This window comes from Bombus vosnesenskii, unplaced genomic scaffold (assembly GCF_011952255.1).
Source record: "Bombus vosnesenskii isolate JDL3184/JDL3185 unplaced genomic scaffold, Bvos_JDL3184-5_v1.1 scf7180000013349, whole genome shotgun sequence".
NCBI lineage: Eukaryota > Metazoa > Arthropoda > Insecta > Hymenoptera > Apidae > Bombus > Bombus vosnesenskii.
The window spans coordinates 1030044-1050292 of NW_022882985.1; the positions used below are offsets into that span (position 1 = coordinate 1030044).

A 20249-nucleotide genomic window follows, 5' to 3' on the forward strand; every position below is an offset into this window, starting at 1 on the left:
CTACAAAAGCTTTGTATCTCAAAAAATATTATTATAATTAATTAAATTGTAATGTAAATTAAATAAATATTATTATTATTAATTTACATTGCATCCAAATTATATGAAAATAATGTGATATAATAAGTGATTGCGCAACTCATAATATTGATCCCAGTAATTATTTTTAACCCTATATTTTTAAATTTTTGGAGTCAATAACATATTTCTGATTTCTTTCTTAAGCTCCGTATATTTTATGCAATACTTCTGTTATGCAATATTACTGTTCTAAGTACAGTGTATGTTACAACGTTAGTTCCAAGAATAAAAAAAATCATTAGTAAGCAAAAAATAATATTAAGTTAAAATATAACCAAAATGTGATATTGATTATACATTTCATCCGCAGTCATTATACTCACACATTGTTTTTTTCAATAACTGAAAAATTAAATGTTGATACTGTAAACACATTAGGGGATCTAGAACAGACACATTCAAGCATATTTAACAATATAGAAAATGCAATGTTTAATTCAACATTCAAAATTTTACTCTGTATTTTTTAATAACAAATCGAAGGTATCAATTATACTTGATAATTTATAAAAATACTTTACTATGTTCTTACTAAAAAATCATCAGTTATAACTCTAAGAAAGGATTCACATTTTCGCGCGCAATATTGATAAGGTCGGCCAAGTGGCGAACCTAACCTAGTCAACCCCCCACTTTTTGTTACTTATATCAATCGATACTTCTTTATCGACTGTGCAGTCAGTAAGTCTCCTCAGCGGTCTCGAGCACTGCAGTTGTCGTGACACATTGTGTCGTATTGTGTCGCAATAATATCTTCAAGCTGCTCCTAAAGAAACGAGAGTGAAACAAGCGGTTCGCCAGCACGAGATACGTTCGAACAAAACTAATTCGTGGACTTCTCTCGTACGTATATCATGTAAAACCATGATGAACCGCGTGTGCTGTTAACTGGTGGATGATTTCGACCGAGAAAGTCTTACTTTCAGTAGCCTTCCGGTTTCTCTTTTCTCCGCGGTATTCTTACCTTTATTTTCCTCATAAATTCAGTGCAGATATGCGTTAAGTGTCGACACGAGTCTTCATTTTCGGAAGTACCCTCTTTCATTTCGGTGATGGATTAAGGACAACGTGGTTCAATCATCAATCTCAGGTGAGTCCACTTGTTCTGTATCGATAGAGCGTCTTTTTATAGGAACATGATATCGAGTATGGTTCATTGTATTTAATCCGTAACTTAATATTTTATAATGAATTATTTATTTACTTATTAGTTGCTTTAACCCAGGTATGATTTATGTTTATATGGCAAATGCAGTATGCTTACACATAATTTGAATAGAGCAAAATTTCGAACTTATAATTTACATATAATAATATATCCATTTATTGACATTGTATCCCAATTACTTAGTTTATAATACATACAATTGGAAAAATAGAACCATTGGGATGGATAACTGATGTAAGAGAACTAACCATTATGAGAAAAAGAAAGCAAAGCAAAAGGTTGAATGGTGAAGTACTTAATATTCGATAAATTTAAGTATACGAATTATTAAAATGTAGTTGAATATATATTACTTTAAAATTGCGGGGAATAAGCGTTTCTCATCAATTAAAATGGTGAATGGAAAAATACACGAAATTGGAAAGTATTAAGTACAAGAATTAATAAAAAGAAGATAAATATGAATTATATAGAATTAAAATAACTAAAAGAATTAGATAATAAAAAATTAATAAACAAAAATGATAAAATTGAAAAATTTCATTAATTGAAAAATTGTGATTAAAAATTTCTGTTCAATTTAATACTCGGTTAAATTAATGAATAAGTAAGTATGAATGAACAAGGAAATAAAAATATTATTAAATTCTTAATAAATATTGGTACAGAGAATCCAAAGTTGATCCAGGTTAAGTTTATAAACAAGGAGTCGACAATGTAAATAAATATATGTTTTCTCGTCTGAATCAATCAGGTAATATATGGATAACTAGAAAATCATAATATCTGATTAACAAAATTTTTAACATATTGTAAAATAGTTAACAAAATTCATGTGGGTGAACATTTTTCTGTTGGTAACGTGGTTGTGAAATTTCAAGGATACTTTAATTTCTCTTTTAGATTTAACGTTCTCTAGACAACGAATTTATCGAGCAGGATATTGTTCGCGATATAAAGATATGTACATACGAGTATATCCAATAACTTTTTATGGAACAAAGTTTAAACACATATCACATATAACTTCTTAACATGAGAAGGTTTTCTGCTTATCTTATCACGTGCAAACAATAATTAATACATTTATGTGTTTCTAGTGTATAAACAAGAAAGAAAAGTATTAATGGTTAATAAATATGTTCAGTAAACACTTAAAGCATAATCTCTCTAAAAGCAAATTTAAGTCAACATTATTTTTGTTAGGAATTATATGTAACTACTTTAATAATGAAAATTTTAACATTCAACTGTAATAATTCAATAGTATTAGTAAATATATAATAACAATTCAAAAATAAATATACTATTGAACGTAAATATCAAATATACATATATAATAATGGCAAAAACATAAAACATGGCTTTACTCTTCGATTAAAAAATAATTCAAATTTTAATATAGAAATATTTAATTCGAACGACGAACGAATTCTATAGTCTATAAAATATGGAAATCAACGATAAATTGCCATATTCGCGAAGCAAGAATATATTTGAAAACACAGTTTCATTATCCGATTAAAAAACATACGAAACGCCGCGCCGCACTTATTTGCTTCCCGTTAAACTTTTAATCATCGAGAGCACGATAATACATGCCGAGAGTCATTCATTAATAAAAATATTTGTGATTTCTAACGAGAGTCTGTAAACTATCCGCGAGATGCCCCGCGGACGACCTTCCATTTATCATCATCATTAAGTTGGTACACATGCAACTTCTCAAATTTTTATGCAATCTTCTTAATACGTATTTAAGTGCATATGATTTGTATTTCATGCGTTGCATCATTGGAAATTCGGTTGATAACAAAGTATACTACATTACTGCATCTAAATTCGGAGGTTAACCATTCATAAAGGCGCGCACACATTGTAATATTCGCGCATCGCCACTATCCATCGACCGGCACGTAGCAATTTTGAACATGAAACAACACGGTAATAACAGCGAAAAGAGTATTATTTTCATAGAGGAAACAAAGGTAAAAATTACTGCATTACAGAGATCGCTTAACCCGTTTAAATATACGTAGCTTCCACTTGTATAACAACTTTCGAAGATCATAAAGGAACGAACTGTTCCTCACTTTAAGTGAGTCATCCCTCGACTGCAACTGACGGATTATATAATGAAGAAGTGTATAGCAACATGTGCGACAACCACGTAACTGTACGGAGTAGTAACTGTGACATAATCGACGATAGAATGATTCTACGTGAAAAAACAGCTGGAAAATATAGAATAAAATTTATTCATATGGCGCTTCGTTTTCGAGAAAATCGAGTTTGAAAGTTTGTCAAGTATCGTTAATTTAGATATTAATGTATTATTAAATGCTTCTTTTTTCCTATGAAAGTAGGATATGAGGCTTGTTCGGCTAAAATTAGCTCGGTTGAAACAGTGCACCGCCTCAGATTGAGAGAGCAATGATCGCTTTCGCGCTTTTTTCCTGCTACGCGTCCCGGCTAGAAAGGCACTCGCTGCCTCTTTCAGACACGTCACGTATCCTCTCGCCTGTACTTAGTGCTCGCGTGTTAGGTAAATTTGTGTGGAAATATATTAACATCGAATAAGAAAAAATACCAACAAAACTAACATTATTATATTTATATTTATCATTTAAACGAACAATTTCTCTTATCTTTTACGTGACCTCATTGAATAATATGCAACTTAGGAAAATGACATACGTCATACAGAGACTTGAAATAAGTATGTACATCCATAATCGGCGCAATGAATCAGTGGAGTGAATCACCAATCGTTACTCAGAAATGAAACCAGAAAGAAGAATATGTAATTGTTCGAATTAAATAACCTCGCATCAATAGCTTTCGTATTAAATTAAAGTAACCATTCGCTGCTACAATATAAATATAACGATTTTAACACTTAGCAAACCCGGTCAAATAAGCGATATCAAAATTTAATTTAAAATTGTACATTCATTGTTATTTCTTTTATTCGTCTAACTATATGTAAATTCTTATATTAACAAAAATCATCATCAATTAATCAGTCATATAATACAAGAATTTACATGAAGTTAAATGAACAAAGGAAATAACAACGAATATACAATTTTAAGCGAAATTTTGAAATCGGTCATTTGACCAGGTAAGGTTAGTATTAAAGCAAACGAGTTTTTATGTCTTTACGATTTTGCAACAGCTCCGCATTAAAATATTAAATTGGTGTAATACACGTAATGTACATATTAATATACGGTATCTACATGAGTAAATTACGAGTTTGTATATATTACCTTAAATTGCAGTTAACACTCTCGGATCTGATCGCATTTTTTTTTTTTGCATATAGTTCACAGGATAATCATTTAACCAATTAGGTGTTGCCGATGTGTTGGAAATAGTTTTCTTTTTCTATTTAATTTATACTTTACAGTTTGTCCAGCTGTACATTTGATAAATTTTTCGAACTCTTGGAAATGTGTGTACCTAAAATGTGTCGCAAAAAGTAAGCGATGACGAGTATACTCGTAAAAGACAATTAACTAATTAACATATTGACACCATATTGTAATTTTATTTTAGTGCGTAATTATTTTCCATCTAGCATTTTCCCCAATTAATGCGCTGCGTGTACGAAATCTCCATTAACAATATACATATATATATAATAATATTTAGTAATAACAATCTTTTTCGATATAACTTCAGATCCATTAATTACGACAAAATCAAATATATCAATATAGATCGTAAATATGTTCATAGGAAGCAGTAAATCGCAAGAACTGCTAAGATGCCGATAGAATTCTTGGACCGGCTTCCAATGCCAAATCTCCGGCTGTATACGGCAATAAGCTTTGGCGTGTTATCCTGTTCGATATACTATGCCGTTCAAATCATCAAAGACCCGGCATGGAAGATCACTCACACTTACGTGGACTCTGAAAATGACTCGGCCAACAACATCGACTTCGATCCGAGGGATTCCGCAATGTATTTGAAGGAGTTGCTCGAGTGCATGCTCGACGAGCCTATCTGCATCTGGGTAAGTGGTACACGACGATTCATTCGCACGAATTTGGGGTTAGGTTGGGGTTAGGTTGGGGTTCCTGGGAGAAGTGGACTTCATTATTATCATAGTATTAGTATTAGAACTACCAGTCAAAATGGCTGGCCTTAGGCTTTTTGTTTTTGCAGATAGTAAAACCGTGATTTTACTCTCACGTTGTCCGAATAAAAATTTGCCCAAACTTCGATACGAACTACCCTTTGTAATTATCAAGACACTTACCAAAATTAAGTAACAAAAGATGAAAAAAATATGTATGTACTTGTCATATATGTATATTTCCCCTGTGATCTTAACTTATGAACTGGTATGTATTTAGATATTTGCGTTTCGACGTGTTAAAAAAATAACTATTTACTATAAAATAACATCCAGTCGTGTTCATCTATGTATTTATTTGCCTGTATTTGGTAACACGGAACTCGCAAAGTTACGACAAGGTAAAATAATTTTCTACGTTCGGACGGTGTAATATTCGCGTATTTACGTGCAAAACTTTCACGCTATCATAATTAGAACATGAACGTGAGAAATGAAAGATAAGGCTCTTATCCGGAAGTATTCTTGAGTTCAGGTTACGCTTTACCAATGTTCTTATTACGTACAAGAGCTTAAATTGCGTCTTAGAAAATAATCAAGACAAATATTGACATAAAAATTCAACAAGCGATACAAAATTATTTTTACTACATCAGAAAAAGTTTAATTCTACCATTAAACATGTTCTAAGAAGTTAACAACAGATTTAAGATAACATCAAACACTTTTGTATAATTTTTGCATAGTGTATGAAGAGTATTTAAAAAAAGGGAACAAAAAAGAATAGTTTCTTTCCTATATATTAATTGTATTCATTTAATATACGGAATGACTCAGCCTCTTCCGGCCAAACGTTGTCGGTACATTTTATAACGTACGTTCATAAGTCAAGATAAGAAAAAGATGTTATATAAATGTATGTCATTGGAAATGTTGTTAAATACATAAATACGTGTAACATACAAAAATATGTTAAATACGTAACAAAGAAAGAAAAGATACACGAAATGACCGGTACCATAAGAAATAAATAGAATGGATAGGTTAGGAATATTTATCTCTGGCAATAATCAAAAGATGTCACGGTATTATTTCTACAATTCTAAGTAGAATTCCGTTCCTAAATTCCGTTTTACCATTCCTATCGATGGAAGTTTAACAAGGGATAAAAAAATTGATTCTACGTTCCTTTCTAGACTGTACCGATAACTATATCGCCGGGAAAAATTGAGCCACCCTTATTTCAGATGTTCTCCTTCTACAAATACCGAGAACATACCGGAATTTTTTCCAAAATTAATATTCACTTTTATTTAGATAGACACATAATTACGTTGAATTTATCTATTTCAATTAATATCATTCGAATCACTGACTTAATATATAGAATATTAAGGTTATAAACCTGTATTACGTTAAAAACATTAAGTTATCCCAAAAGATTCTTTCGTTTTTATAAGGAAATAATAGACATTTTTTGTTTTATATTTTCTTCTATTACTACAAAATGAGTCATACATAACTCAGTAAAATAATACAAAAGGAAAAATGTGCGTCTATTATTTACTCGTAAAACGAGAAAAACTTTTCCGACAATCCAATACACTTAAAGAAGAAGAAACGAAAGAGAGATGTTTTTTTACTTTATATAGCCATTTTTAATCATTTTATTTCTACGAAAGTAATGAAGCAGTGCGTCCATTTTAGAAGCCAATAACATCCGGTGAATATGTATCGCGCGCATTGAACGAAATGTAGCAGAACACGTGGCCAATGAGTACGTGTCCCCTCAGGGACAGTTTATATCGACTATTCCATAACTAGCGAACTTTCTCCTTTCTCCTGGTGTTACTGCCATGATAAATGCGCCGTTTCTGAGTAAGTAAACGATCTGTCTCACCACAGGCATACAACTAGTCCCGTTTTCAGTTTCTCGAAACGTATCCTTTCTCGCTCTCTATCACACAGTGTCAGGTTACGAAAGCACTCTATAGCACGTATACGCCACTATATAAGTTTTCTAGCGAAAAATAAAGTAAAACAGACGATAATCATGGAATTATTATATAGATTTATAATAAATTTATAATTAACATACAGATTATAACTTGATTGATTTACTTATTTCAGTGATAAAATGTATACCTCCGGAAAAATTCGCCTAACACGACATAAATTGAGTTTGTCAATCTGAAGATGCAAGGAGAACCAATAACCCTTGAACACTCAACAAGCAATATCGACTTCTAATAATATATCTTGACACAGTTTTTTTAATGATACTTAAGGCACGGAGAAAAGTTCGGAGATGCACTTCAAATTCTAAAAAGTAACAATAAAAGAAGTTTGAAGAGTTCTAAATTCTTTATCGTACTCTGTATAACCATATTCTTGTGACAAATTTTTCATTTATCTTTTAACGAGACAGATAATTAATGTTTCCGATAAAAAGTTCGACTAAAGTGTTTCCAATAATTCTGATAACCGATACTGTAATATTATTTTCTTCCAAAATTAGAAAAAAATTTGTAAAAGAAAAATAGAAAGTACGATCACGTCTACTGTGTAACGTCAAGAAATTTCATGTTTCTGATGTAGGGTTCCGACCTACAAAGGAACGTGAAATTTTTTAGGTGTCATTAACCTTTCAAATACTTTATTAAACACGCGTTTCTCGTTCGTCGACGTGGGTAAAAGTTAAAAGCGAACGCAATTATTCTGTCATCTATGACTTCATATATTTAACATATGTAGATATATAACTATGCTTAGATATTTTCGCAAACGAAGTCGCCGCCATCGTTTTAAGCGCGTAGTAGCAAATGCGAAAAATAACTCCGTGTAATTCCACCTGTTTTTATGTTATTATACTAGAAACCGTGTGCTTTGAGAAAAACACGTTTTATTTTTTAAATATGGCTTACGTCAACTCTCAGTGAGTAAGCTGGACCGTTTGCATCTGTATATAATTTTTTAACTGTTTCAAGCTTCCAAAAACAAAATAATTCTTTTTGTAATACGTACGAATAGCTGTTCTTTTACAAATTTTTGGACGAATGTAAAATTATGATAGATGTACTTAATGATTTCAAATATTCGTCGTGTCTTAAGAGGAATAAATCGCAATTTACCTCACATTTATAAATCATCTTATGTATATTCCAATAGTTTTTTCCCCCGGAAATATTGTAAATCAATGCAAAATGTACAGATAATGTTAGTCCCTAAAGACTTAAGGAAGCCAATAATTAGGAAAAAAGCGCGTCCACACGATGACTGGGCATAAATGATATTGAGATCTACAAGGATAATCAATGTCAGGATTAAGAAATTATTGCTCACTCTTTTTTTTTTCGTTCTTCTGTTATTTTTTCTTTGACGTTGATATATGAGAAACGCGAAAGAAAATACACCCGCAGATAGAAAAATGTCAGCATAATAATTGTAGTTTATGCAACACGGACAAAACTGGACGCAATCAATATTACCGTACAGTAAAGTGCGATATAATAGAGCGGAGTAGATATATAAGTAGCGAAATAGGTATACCATAAGAGGTGTAAAACCGAAAGTTCGTCCAAAGCCGAAAGGCACGGACTAAGCAATGATAAATAAATAAATAATATTAGCGTACAGTACATATGGCATACGCGTGGCCTTTACATGTATAGAATAATCAATTTCGACTTATAAATTAGTATGTAAATCTAACTCGGACGGATGCTTACCAAATATAATTGTAATAAGTTAAAAGTGAATGAAGAATACGAAGCGTTGAAATTTTATAGCGAATCGGATATATTTTTATTATTAGATCGGTACATATGAAATGTTGTTTCTTTAAAGTTTGAATCTGCCAGGCCATTCATTACCAATCACTAAACTGCTAACCCTGTTACGGTTATACTTCAATGTTGTTTCCACTATAGAGACCAGAAACGATTTTTAATGTTTCAAAAAAATGTACAACTAATAATACAACTAATTCTCGATATTAAAAGTATAATAGACTTCCCTACAATGTCAAATCTATGTGAAATCATTCTACGATCTTAATTCTCTATAAAGTAATCGTTTCAGGCTAATAAATTGTTCCACGTTCTCGAATCAAATTTAAAGATTGAAATAACCGATGCTTCGGTTGAAACTAAAATTATCTGTCCTTTCAAGTCTGTTTGGCAGACAGCAACGTTGTTGTTATACGACTTGACGTTGCTTCTTACTTCCTATCTTCTTTGCCAAAGGGAAAGAATTCTCCTGATACAATCAAGACCACCGATAAATAAACAAAGTGAAAAAAAAAGAGTGTTTAAATTTGCGAGTGTAAAAAATTTCAGTAAATATTTACGCTAGAGTCGACATCATTGATTAGTAGGATCTGAAAAGATGTCAAGGTCAATGTCCCGCACGATTTCATGTACATATGTATGTATACAAGTGACGTTCAGCTTTGGTTTCAAAGATCTACGTGAAAGTATATTTAATGTTACCTTCATTGTACATTTTTAAGATCTAGGTCAGATTGAGATACATTAGATTTTGTTAAGGTACCTCCTAGAGCCAGAGAAAGAGATTTTTTAAGCAGTAGAAAAGCCAAAGAACGCAGTAATTTTTCCAAAGATATTTATTCCGTATTTGCTTCAAGTTTCATTATACGGCTTTCTCTAACGTTCCCAATTTTTGTTCTTTCTCTTCAGTTTTAAGAATCTTTCCCTGTGCTTTTTTGTAACCTTGGGAATTACACATGTGACAGTCACATGTGACCCAACTGCAAATGAATCTCTTTCTAATTTGCCTTGCCCGGTAAAGACACAGAAATGTTTCATAGCATTGTAGAAATTATCCACTCTTCTTGATTATTTTCCTGTCATATACACAGTTTTTTTTTTTTTTTTTTTAGTTATTTATTTAATTTGTACTTTGCAATTTGTCCAGCTGGACGTTCGGTAAATTTTGTCTAACTTTATTGTTAAATAACATGTGGATAGCTACCCTCACCGGAATACTATCTTCGAGTTTGTCTATTTTATTTCTTTAGCGAAGTCAGAGGGGCGTTTTCTTTTTAGTATTTTCTATACACAGTGACTATAAAGAGTATTTGCACGATACCAGTCAAATTTATAAGTACTTACACGTTGAACTTAATCCCATTACTAATTATTAGACCGCGGATCTTTATTCAGATTCCTATTTCTGAAACTGTAATTGAAAAACTGCTTCCTCCAACATTGCTTTATCTATCATGTTTTACAGAAAGTACTATTAATCTGGATATTGATATATTTCTTTTATACTATGCTTGTTACAGCGCAACAATAAGATTCTAAAGTCATCAAGTCTTTGGAAATAGTTTAAACGATATGGACATTTTTTTAATTAGCGTATTTTTTTCCTTTTCTTAAAGCTAATCACTTTTATCACACATTTATCATTACATTCACAAACTGTTTATCGGACACTCGAGCGTCTCACGTGGTCACCTCAAGGACTGTCGGCTACCTTGATGTGACCAATACGTAGAAGTTGGAGTTTCTCCTTCTTTGTAACGTGCACTCGCCAATTACTTTCTCCACCTCGAATAAATGCCAAATCAGGGAATTCCAGTGTCCACACCTAGTGACTTTCCTAACTGAAAACATCGTTTCTAATAATATCAATCCGCAGTAGAGGACTTCCTCGAGTAAATACGCATTTCTCTACAAATCTACGCCCCTGTGATATCTTGTTTCTCTTTCCTAACTGTCTATCGCATTATATCGCACTTTGAGGCAGTAGTAAAAGCGTTGAACTAATTCTCACTTCTAGGAAAACTCTACATCTTCTTTATTGTTTAGCTTTACCAATTAAGTATTGTCTAATAGTAAATCAATTTGAAGGGTTTCTCAGCCTCGTAGCCTTCTTAGCAATATGCTTTGCACAAACGATGCAGCTGGATATGGACAGGTGAATTTTCGTAATTATAAAAATACCCATAGCCCGATGGCTTCTCTGGATTTAATTTACACTGTACTTACACTTGTATCTATTCTTCTATTTATACTTACTTAAATATATTTTTATTACACATTCATCCACGCGTTCCTCTAACAGATAATCTCGACAGAATGTTCGCACTGCAACGATACGCGTTTTGTATAATTTAATTTAATTAATAACAGTCCGCAGTTTGCTAATTACGATATTCTAATATTTTCATTTATATACAGGGTGGTTGGTAATTGGCGGTGCAAGCGGAAAGGGGGTGATTCTACGCGAAAAAAGAGGTCGAAAATATAGAATACAAATTTTAATTTTAATTTTTCCATCGAGACAACGATCTACAGTGAGATCCGTTATAACGAGACGCGATAAAGTGCGCGCGTACCGAACGAAAATTCAAAGTCGATTTTCTCGAAAACAAAGCCTCGAAGGAAAAATTTGTATTCTATGTTTTCGACTTCTTTTTTCGCGTAGAATCACCCCCCCCCCTTTCCGTTTGTACCACCAGTTACCAACCACCCTGTATATAATATTTATTGTATATAATTATTTATATATGTATATATAATATAATTTAATTTATAATTTTAATATCGATGATATACCTGTTTCTATTGTGGTAATCTTTAGGCTTAAAATATTCTTTGTTGTTATTTTCTATAGACCTTAATCAACATGGCGTACTGCGTGCTAATTCTGCTGGGTAAAACAATTCAAAAGCTCGTATTCGCCGAGCTGCGAGTCTCCGAAAGGCAACACCTAAAGGACAAGTTTTGGAACTTCGTGTTCTACAAATTTATCTTCGTATTCGGCGTGCTGAATGTGCAGTACATGGACGAGGTGCTACTGTGGTGGGCTTGGTTCACCGCGCTTGGCTTCCTAAGTCTCCTCAGTCAACTATGCAAGGATCGATTCGAATACGTAAGTGACATACTGTCTGCTGACAACTGCTGAGCCGACCCTGTCCGTGATCCAAATTTCATTAAACACTTCCCAGGATGCTCTAAATTTTTCTTAAGGCAGCAAGTATTTTCAATTCCTCTAAATCAATCCTTAGGTATATTGTTATTGGGAAAAGATATTGATAGAATATTTGTTTTCAGTATACCTCTATTTAAAGTTCGAAGCTAAAGCTTAGAGCATATTAGGATTTTAAAAGAAGTTAAAGTATATAAATATTCCATTTATGATATTACTATTACTTATATCATTAGCATTGACACTGTAATCAATTACGTTAAGATATGGCGCTTATGATATTCTTATTTCGCAGGAAAATATACAAGAAAATTTGCTTCGTCTAAAAAGTACTCCAAACTTTTGAAAACAACTTATAACATAGGAAAAAAGATCACAATGTCATGAAAGAGATAATTCTGAGACTTGGCATTACCATCGAATTCCAACTTCTTAAATTTTGTTCGTTCGAAAGATCTTGATAAAGCCATATCGTACAGTAAATATCGTAGTAAACTCAGAGAGATTGCTGAATATCTTAGTACATTTTAAACAGCGACGTGAATTCGGAACGCACGCGTCGTTAAAGTTGGCACGTGCCCCAAAACGACATCTTGCGAGATTTCTCGACAGATCTGTATTGTGTTGTCTCTCTGGTAGGCGCATATGCTACGTCGTATCTTTCTGTCTATATCTTTCGCGTGTATTTCCGCGATGAATCAATCTCACTTGTTTATTTGGTTTAACTAGTGACGTGAGAAGTTACACGTTCGACGAGTCAAACAAATGGCCAGCAATGATCTTGAAATTACAGTGGCGATTATCTGGCCAGTTATCGAAAGGAATATAAAAGAATAGGTGTATATATATATACAGAGTGGTTGGTAACTGGTGGTACAAGTGGAAAGGGGATGATTCTACGCGGAAAAAGAAGTCGAAAATATAGAATAACAATTTTTCGTTCGAGGCTTTGTTTTCGAGAAAATCGACTTTGAGTTTTCGCTCGGTACGCGTGCACTTTATCGCGTCTCGTTATAACGGATCTCACTGTAGATCGTTGTCTCGATGGAAGAATTAAAAAGAAAAATTTTTATTCTATATTTTCGACTTCTTTTTCGCGTAGAATCTCCCCCTTTTCGCTTGTATTACCAATTACCAACCATCCTGTATATATATGTACTTCTACAAAAATCCTCAGTATCTTTCTTCCACGTTGAACGCACATGTAATAAAGATACTCTATACGTTTATATACATACGTATATATGTATGTATGTATTCTATTTTCTGCTGAGGATGGGTTGCTATGTGCCCTTGGCATCACAGGCAGTATCCCTTCAAGAAGTCGCTTCAGAGGTCATTGGCCCTTATATTACCCAACGAACTTTCCAGTCTTTTATTTCGTTCCATTTCCTGGGTACCCTGAGGCGTCCTTTTATACAGGGTATATATTAGTACAACCGGCCAGGGAATGATTCTACATTAAAAAGTAAGTTGAAAAGAAAGGATAAGATTTTTTTGTTTATGGCTCAGTTTCTGAGCACATCAAGTACAAAAATCTTTTCGGTACACATATACTCGATCAAGTCTCAATTCATAGTGAATTTCAGTGACCGATTGTACTGCCATTTACCAGACACCCTATATAAGCATATATGTGTGTGTATATGTATATATATATATTCTGTTTATTTTTCGACTTTACAGTCTGGAAGGACTGGGCTTACGTATTTCCAACTCTCACCAACTCCCATACTTTTTTTTAGAGCACAGATCGCATTATGCATGAATACTGCATTATTTATTGTCGTGTAAAAAAATCTACCCAGAAGAAAGTTGCACTGTTCGAACGAGCACGTGGAATATTGGAAATAATTTTGTTTCAGTGATCTTCTTCTTTTTTGCGAAATCTCAAGGTTATTAGTATTTTTATTTTTTTTTTTTTTTGTTATTGAAAATCCTTCATTTATTTTTGGATATTTTCGTAGAGCGTGAAAAATCAAATTCGCTGACCTATAGAACTATGGCATTTCGATCGTTTAGTTTTGAGATATTAGCGTCTGTATGTATTGAAATCTTGCGTGATATCTCGATGCACACGGTATCTCAAATTACGCAGTATAACGATTCTTCACGTTCGTATGTAAACATAAATATCATCTCCAATGACGAGCGATAAGGCAGTAGATGATCGCTTTAGTTCTATTGGGACTGTTGAATTTAACGGAATGCGTTACATACTATAGGAAGAAGTAGATATTGTACTGATATATGGTGAAAGGCATCAATCTTTACAAGAAAAGGCTTTACCAAAGAAACATCAAGCCAAACTAATATTTACGCCTACATATGAACGTGAAAAGTCACGGTATCGCGTAACCCGAGATACCACATGAAATTTGTATACATTTAGACGGAAATATTTTAAAACTAAACGATAGAAATGGTATGGTTCTATTGGTAGTTGAATTTATTTTTTCACGTTCTACAAGAATATCTAAAAATAAATATAGGATTATAAACAAATAAATACTAGTGATCTTGAGACCTCGTAAAAAAAAAAGGATCATTAGGAAAAGCTATTTTCAATATTATACGTGCTCCTTGAAACGGTGCAACTTTTTCCTGAAAAGTTTTTTATGCAACAACAAATAACGCAGATATTTAAATGACCCCATTTAACTGGTCCACGCTGTATATATGGTCGCCCATTTATATTTTACAGTTTTTTTACTTCAGGAAAATGACAAGGTTGTAAATGTTAAAAAACTACAGTAAATGAATATAATGTATGTTATCGGTATTTAAAAATCATTCTTCGTATTTTTGCCAAAATTCTGAAAATTTGTTCGGTAATAGTACTGAAAGATTTAAAAAAAACAGATATCTTGGCGCGCAGAGTGGTCTGAATCTTTAGTATAAAGACAAAGAATCTTGGCTCCGTTATGCAATGAATTCGCGTGAATCCCGTTAGTATAATCGAATAGAGGTAACCAGGTTATACCTCTCCACAGCTAGACGACATTCAATTTTCCTTGATCTGTCTCATGCGTGCCATTTTTTAATTCTTTAAAGCATATTACTCCAATATTTTCTTAGTTAAACTTTGATACGTAAATAAAGCTATTTCTCAGATTTATTAATGATATATTTAACTAATTAATAATTATAGTTAATAATAAGTACAATTCAGTAAGTTAAAGTTAAGTCAATAAATTAGTATTCGACTGAAGATATTAGATATTTTTTATAATAATTTTGTTACAATTATCATTAGATTGTAATGTATAATATTTCTGTTTGCATTTAATCACATAATTGAGCAAAAAGTACATGTTCCACAACATTTTTTCAATGTACACGTTAATGTCCACAAATCTCTTAATTTAAATAATATACGTCTGAAGTTAGATACAGTAGAGTTAGACGTATTCCAGTATATAGATTACATGGATTGTTCTATTTGAATCTATATAATCTTTAACTATAGAATAGTACTGCTTTAATCAAATTCTCTAGTTAAGTTACATAATATTCCGCATAAATATTGTCATTATATAAACGGTAAAATTTCATATTAGTCAAATATTTACATAAAAATAAGAATCATTCTAATGAATAATAAAAAAATATTTGCTTTTTTTAAACAAACCATTTTTACAAATTACTGTCCATGACCTAATTTAATTGATAAGCATTATAAAAATAAGAATTAATATTAGTAATAATCTATTTTAATGTAAGTTATAAATTTAATGTTAATTATTATTAAAAAATTTATTATTTTACATACATAGATAATGGAAAACATTACAGAACTTTTAATTATTATTTTCTAGTTATCATTTTCGCCTACAACACCAGGTTGGAGTCATGCGAAACTTCTTGGACTTCTCGCGACTATTCTTGCATTATCCTCCTTCATGTTACTCCTATGCACAGCTGCAGCGTTCTTCTTCGTTTCATTCAATACCTTTGTCTTCACTGCAGCTGAGGTAATGTAAACCCTTGTGTGAAAGTAAACAATTCTTCATTTATCACAGTACTCGTGACAACTTCGAATACTTCAATTTTTTTTAGTAACTTTCATTCTTTTCCACTAACAGAATAGAAGTTATTATAGTCATGTAATTCTAATAATGTATTTGCTTGTTAACAGTGCATTTTACTAGGTGTCAGAACAATTCATGTAATGGTGCGTTACATAATTCATCTGTATGATACTCGAGGGGCTGGAACCTCTTCACAACGTTCTTGGGACAAAAGAGGTCCTCTAACTTACTACACAGATCTAACAGCAGAATTAATAGTGCTAGCTGTAGATTTTCTTCACCATGTCCACATGCTACTTTGGAGTAACATATTCCTAAGCATGGCATCCCTTGTAATCTGTATGCAACTTAGGTATCTTTTCTATGAGATACAACGCAAGATCACAAAGCACAGGAACTATCTTGCTGTATTAAATCATATGGAACAAAAGTAAGTACACACTTTTTATAGTTGTAATCAGTAGACTATGGATTTTTATACAAAATTTTATACAAATTTATATATTTTTATTTCTAGCTATCCAATGGCAAGTCAGGAAGAGTTAGCAGAGAACTCAGACAACTGCGCCATTTGCTGGGAGAAAATGGAAACAGCTAGAAAGCTACCTTGTGCTCATCTTTTCCACAATTCCTGTTTACAGTCTTGGTTGGAACAGGATACTTCCTGCCCAACTTGTAGGCTTGCCTTAAACATGCAACCTAGCCACCTTGTAAACACACAAGAATTATCAACTGAACTACAAACGCCAGCTAGACGAAATGAGAATCATTTCTTTCATTTCGATGGCTCAAGATATGTGTCCTGGTTACCAAGCTTCTCCGTTGAAGTTTCCCACAATAGACTACGTGGAAATATTTCTACTATTACACATAACAACTCGCAAATGGATACTATGATTAGACAGGTGCGTTAATCGTACATTTTTAATTATTGAAAACTAATACATTATAATTTTGGGAGAACTTCAATGGTTCAGTAGTAATTACTTTATTAGAACCTAATGACAAATACATAGTAGAAAAAATACTGGAATTTCACTCACTGAACTCTGAATGGTACTCTATTACTGTTAACTGGTTCAAACTGGGTTCATTCTGTGTTCATTTACATACAAGGACTGCTACATATTGAACTTATTTAACATCACATTATAATTTTAAATATAGTTTACTTTCATTTTATTCACACATTTTTATTAATCAGATGGAAAAAGAGATGTTTACTTGATTTCTGTGTCATTCATACTAATATTAATTTTGTATTATTTATTAAAACAGGTGCAGCAACTGTTTCCACAATTCCCCCGCAATCTAATCGTAGAAGACCTCAGAGGGACGAGATCAATCGAATGGACCGTTGCAAATATTCTGGATGGAGTCTTGATGTCTCCTCATCATATAATCGAAGAACCGCAATTGGAATCCGTCCTTCAAATCCATACCAGTACCACAGAAACTAGTGTTTCTTTGAATACCCCTTCGATGCCGCTACCTTCAGATCCAAGATTTGATATTCCTCTTGCTGATAGGTACTTCCTTCATTTTCATCATTTATTTCAGACGTATATTTTAACCTTTTGCGTTCGAGGATTTTTTTCGTCAGGCGTAGCAGCAAATCCAGATGATTTAGCGTATATATGACGCGTGTCTTACAGATAGCATAAAATGATTTTATATACAAATTAACTCACAAAAACATTATATTCTAATAATTTATCTATATTTACATCTTTGAAAATATGATTTTATAATATTAATTTTTCTATTTTTTTGTATGATAATTTATAAAGCATTTACTAAGATGCATCCTTGAATATAATTGGTCTCATTTTTCAACAGTTCAAAATTAAGTTCATCTTCATTTGAGCTAATTTCACTTCCGAAAACCGTTTTTTTTAGGGTTTCTAAGCTATAATACTTTTGCCATGATCGTCGAATCCGAACTAACATCGGAGACGTTGTCAGAATCATAGTTTCGTAAGGATTTGAAATTAAATATTTTATCTCCCTTTTAAAGTCCAACACTTTACATTTCCTAACAAAGAACATAAAGATCTAAGGGACCTATCTACGAACCAATATTACACTCTCATTAACTGGAGATGTAAAAATCTAGCATAAACAGGGACTGTCGCCTCTCACTCGCCACTGGAGTTGCACCATAGAACGCCATGGCGACTGAGAGTCTTTTCTCGAGCGCAAAGGGTTAAAACAAAATCCATAAAGAAAATGTAAGATATATTCAAAACAGATAATTTTATGTTCCAAATAATATTTTTAAATTTGTTAAATGTGTTTTATTTTCAAGTTATCCATTGTAATATAATTTGATTAATCTGAAAATATTCTTAATGAATAATTACAGCGGTGAAGAACCTTCCAGCCTAGGAGGACGGTTTTCCAAATCATCGTCCGAACGAGAACAAATCCTGCAGCGTCGCAAAGAACTGCTGAGACTCACTGCTAAGGAGAAATATCTCGAGAAGTGCCGAGAAAAGCATGGAGCTGACGAAAGTGTTTCTAATGCCACCTCTTAAAACAGGGAAAACAGAGAGATATATGCTGATAAAAAGTTCTTGATTTTTCGTGCTTCGTAGCGATTATCTTCTTTGAAGAAGAGTATAACGACTGATTTCCTTGAGTACACGTCCACCGACGTCCACTTACTTTTTCCTCGCCTCCTTTTTGTGTTTGCTTACATGCAGTTCTTATTTTCTTTTTTTTTTTTGTGTAGACTATGTTCTTTACTCTTTGGTTTGTTCCTAAGCATTTTTGAATGATCTTAATTATTATTGCTCCTACAATGAGAACAATTTTTTAGGCACCAGTTCTCTTTTTTTATTCACTTTTCCTTTTTTCCATAGTCTGTGCACTCATAAATATTGTATTCGCTTTCTTTGATTTTTGTCATATTAAAATCCCGATCTTTAGGAATAGTTTCCTTCAAAATTCTAGACTCCTTACTTGAGAAGGACAGTTTCCTTAAGAATACGTTTTTTATTCTTAAGAAGAGGTAAGGACAATTAACTTAAAGTATTAACCATTTAATTCTTTAGCAATAATAAGAATTAACTTAAAAGTATTACTCGCTTAATTATTTTTAATTCTTTATTTATTAAAGTAATAATTAAGAAATGAAACTTTCCTGAGATCTTAATCTTTCATTTCGTATTTCTTCTTTTTTGTTAACCCATCAAAAATTTTTTCAAGAGCTTCTATGTTATACAGAAAAAAGAAAGTCCTTATACATATATAGGAAATTTAATATCTTATAAACAAGTAATTCTTTTCATTGAATTTAATATTTTTTATCTTAAAAGAAAACATTGCTTATATTTTTTCATTTTTCTTAACCGTTTTAGCGCCACGCAGCGCGATCGCATTGTTCACGTACTGTGGTGAACTGTGTCGCGATGTTGGTCACGGTCGTCAATTCGCAACAGGCACGGTTCCGAATGTAGCTCGTCGCGAGTCATATAAGTTTCCTCTCGTAATTACTTTTTTTTCAAATAATCGTAAACTACCTGCATAAATAGGCTGTTTTTATTGAATTTACTTTTATTTACATATACTTCTGCATAGTATAAATATGTTGCCAACATTTTTGAAAATATAAGAAAACATAATATAATATTTTATTTATAATAGATATAAAACTAGATTACTAATGTTCATTGTCATCTTTAAAAGTAAGTCTTTTATTTAGTTCACCCATTGCCCTTGTTTCTTTATGTCTTCTTATGCTTTTACTATGATAAATGAAAAAAATAAACATATATTAAATGAAAACACAAAAGTGTAAACACACAAAGACATTAAAATTATATTCATGGTTTTATAGGATCATGACATTCATTATTTTTAAAACAGACATGTTTATAAAGACATAATGGATGAAGTCCATTTTTGCACTGCACACAAATTA

At 32.2% G+C, this 20249-nt stretch overlaps 1 protein-coding gene across 1 annotated transcript; it reads left to right on the forward strand.

Annotated features, from left to right (window-relative positions):
* Positions 1 to 756: 756 nt before the first annotated feature.
* LOC117236421 (E3 ubiquitin-protein ligase AMFR-like) lies at positions 757 to 19486 on the forward strand. Its single transcript, XM_033499353.1, has 9 exons — positions 757 to 924; positions 1069 to 1171; positions 4994 to 5273; positions 11979 to 12236; positions 16112 to 16267; positions 16432 to 16754; positions 16842 to 17229; positions 17603 to 17853; positions 18690 to 19486. Exons 3-9 carry the CDS (start codon positions 5022 to 5024, stop codon positions 18859 to 18861), a joined length of 1800 nt encoding a protein of 599 aa, XP_033355244.1. The 5' UTR covers positions 757 to 924; positions 1069 to 1171; positions 4994 to 5021; the 3' UTR covers positions 18862 to 19486.
* Positions 19487 to 20249: the final 763 nt, after the last annotated feature.

Bases quoted from the DNA above. Each gene is read 5' to 3' on its own strand.
- LOC117236421 (XM_033499353.1), top strand. From the start codon at position 5,022: ATGCCGATAGAATTCTTGGACCGGCTTCCAATGCCAAATCTCCGGCTG. The intron at 16,268-16,431 runs GTAATGTAAACC...GCTTGTTAACAG, and splicing joins TTGTCTTCACTGCAGCTGAG to TGCATTTTACTAGGTGTCAG. The intron at 17,230-17,602 runs GTGCGTTAATCG...TTATTAAAACAG, and splicing joins TGGATACTATGATTAGACAG to GTGCAGCAACTGTTTCCACA.